This window comes from Lepidochelys kempii, chromosome 1 (assembly GCF_965140265.1).
Source record: "Lepidochelys kempii isolate rLepKem1 chromosome 1, rLepKem1.hap2, whole genome shotgun sequence".
Classification (NCBI taxonomy): domain Eukaryota; kingdom Metazoa; phylum Chordata; order Testudines; family Cheloniidae; genus Lepidochelys; species Lepidochelys kempii.
The window spans coordinates 1,176,022-1,179,083 of record NC_133256.1 but is presented as its reverse complement, the minus strand read 5'-3'; the positions used below and the strand labels follow the sequence as shown (position 1 = coordinate 1,179,083).

The 3,062-nt window shown below is 50.2% G+C and overlaps 1 protein-coding gene across 1 annotated transcript; it reads right to left on the bottom strand.

Moving 5' to 3' along the window:
* Nucleotides 1-1,084: 1,084 nt before the first annotated feature.
* On the bottom strand, nt 1,085-2,083 carry LOC140913548 (olfactory receptor 52E4-like). The gene has a single exon (XM_073350263.1). The coding sequence runs from the start codon at nt 2,081-2,083 to the stop codon at nt 1,085-1,087; it is 999 nt and encodes a 332-aa protein (XP_073206364.1).
* Nucleotides 2,084-3,062: the final 979 nt, after the last annotated feature.

Genomic DNA, 3,062 nt, shown 5'->3' with positions numbered 1-3,062 from the left:
CAGGATACTGGGTTGGATGGACCTTTGGTCTGACCCAGTACAGTCGTTCTTATGTTCTTATCATTGGCCTCTATGCACTGCCTAGCAGCCTAGCTAATGAGCTTCTAAATTCAGTGATAAAAAGCATCATGCAGAGAATATGTTAGGCTCACCTTCACCGTTCAGCTTCAAGCCCTAGGAAATGGGTGCCCCGTAGTTCTTGATAGGGTGCCATGTACGTGTATAAGTAGCCAGCTTATTTCCCTCCATGACAGCTACCAAAGCCACCCTGGCCTCTGCCGAGCATCCCACTCCCCAGCTAACACAGGGGCTTGTCCTTCTGCCTCTCTCATCTGTTGTCTTCCAAGCTTCAAAGCTCATTCCTTGCCCTGCCCCCGAGTCCTGGCTCAGGGCAAAGGGCTCCCAGCCCATCCCCATTGCAGGGACCCTGCTACAGGTCCCCAACCAGGAGGAGAAAAAGGGAACTAAAAGCTAAAGAAATAAGCCACACAATGGTCTCTGTCCTCAAGACTATGTAGCCCACAAGCTGTATGATGCACAATCTTGCCCACCTGCCACACAGCCCTGCTCCGAACCCTCAGTTGCTTTTATACAGCTTCCTGGCTTCCCTCTTTGCTCCAGACTGGCCTATCAGGCCCAGACCTGTGTCCACGCTGCCCTCACTGCAGGCTCCTTGTCAGGCTGTAGCAGCCCCCCTTCCAACCCCAGAGCACAGGGAGCCCAGCTGGGGAGGACTAGGGAGGAGGAAGTTAGAGCTGATCCACCAAGTGATGAGGGAGGGGTGGAGAGGAGAGAGTGACAGGCAGAGCTTTGGAGAAAAAGAGGCAAAACTGGGTGGGGCTTTGAGGGAATATTTGGGGCCTCCAGGATCCAGTTACGAGCAACTAGAAAGGTGGCAACACAGTGAGTTCTACGTACACTGATTCCCCAGTTTGTCACACTGACTCAGCATAGTAAGGCCAGAAAAGGCTTTAATGTCACTTTGACTGTCCAGTCAGTACTTCAGGGAAGGGGGCCCAGCACCATGTCACCAGCCAGCTCTGCACAGACCTCGGTCTGAGAGCCAGAGCAACAGGAGAAAATTTTAGGTCCCTTTATGAGCAAAGAGCCGGAGCACCCTGCTTCTGATCTGTTTGGTCCTTACCCCGTAAATGATGGGGTTTAGCACGGGGGGCACCAGGAGGTACCCGCTGGAAATCAGCACGTGGAAATGCAGGGAAACATTGTGGCCAAACCGGTGCATGAGAGAGGAGAAGAGAGCTGAGACATAAAAGATTAAGATGACACAGAGGTGGGAGCCGCAGGTCCCAAAAGCCTTGAGCCGGGCATCCTTTGTGGGGAGGCTGAAGATGGCCCTGAGGATCTGAGTATAGGACATAGCAATAAGAAACACATCCACACAGATCACAGAGAATACCACAGAGAGGCCGTAGTATGTATTGACGCGGATGTCGGCGCAGGCCAGCTTCACCACGGCCATGTGCTCGCAGTGCGTGTTGGGGATGATGTTGGTTCTGCAATATGGCCACCGCCTCGCCAGGAGGAGATAGGGCAGTACGATTATGCCACCACGCAGCATCACAGCCAGGCCAATCTTGGCCACCATGAGGTTTGTCAGGATGGTGGAATGTCTCAGTGGATTGCAGATGGCCACGAAACGATCCAAAGCCATGGCCACTAGGATCCCAGACTCTATGACTAAGAAAGAGTGAATGAAGTACAGCTGGGTGAGGCAGGCACTGAAATCGATCTCCCTGGAATTGAACCAGAAGATGCTCAGTGTTTTGGGCAGGATCGATGTGGACAGAACCAAGTCAGTGACGGCCAGCATGCAGAGGAAATAGTACATGGGCCCATGGAGGCTCGGCTCCATCTTTACAATGAACAGAATAACGAAGTTCCCCAAGATGGCTATGGCGTATACGGTGGAGAAGGGGATGGAGATCCAGACGTGGACCATCTCCAGGCCAGGAATGCCCAGCAGGATGAAGGTGGAGGGGTTGGTGAAGTCGGTTGTGTTGGAATCTGACATGGAGTAGGGGAGAAGGTGTTCAACTCTGAGGCAGAACAGTGTCTCCTGCATGTAGTATATGTTCCTCTCACTTCCTTTTGTGCCCAAGCTCTAGGATGATGGTCGCAGTACAAATTCCTGGATGGGGAGATAATGTTAATATGAGACACTACATGCACTACTGGGGGCTGTTCTCGTGGGGGAAGCAGATTGGTCGCTCTTCACAAACTGAAAAATGACATTTTCATTATTCAGAGAAATAAATTATGAAGAACTGACCCTACTAATGCCAATTCCATATGCTCTGGTGCACCACGTGTCAATAATTCCTACACATCTTGATATGGGAAATCTTAATAGGCACCAGCAGGAAACACGAGTGTGAATACTGGTTATCCATCATTGTTCCTTAATGCAATGAAACCCAGGCTAGAGAGTCCATGCTGTAGGGAGTTCCCCATTCACTCAGTTGCTCCACATCTGAGAGTGGGAAAAAATACCCCAAATCTTTGCCAAGACATGTGGCGGGGAAAACATCCCAACTAAAGCACAGCTCAGGGAAAAGACCCGGGTGTCATTCCCAAAGATTCCCAAACCTGAGCCATCTTTTCTAGGTGACAAATCTGAGGAATTGTCACAGATTGAAGCGTCACTACAGGAGGTTTTGGAATTAATTGAGAAGTGTAACAGTAACAAGTCATCGGGACCAGATGGCATCACCGAAGAGTTCTGAAAGAACTCAAATGTGAAATTAGTGTACTTAGATTTCCAGAAAGCCTTTGACAAGGTCCCTCACCAAAGGCTCTTATGGATGGGTAAGGAATTTTGTACCTACCCTCTGTTTGTCAGAGGATGCAGCTGGATGGCAGGAGAGAGATCAGTTGATCATTACCTGTTAGGTTCACTCCCTCTGGGGCACCTGGCATTGGCTGCTGTTGGTAGACAGGATACTGGGCTGGATAGATCTTTGGTCTGACCCAGTATGACCATTCTTATATTTTTGTTGATAGAAGCTCCAAGGAAACACCTGCTCATTCACAATAGTGCCTAA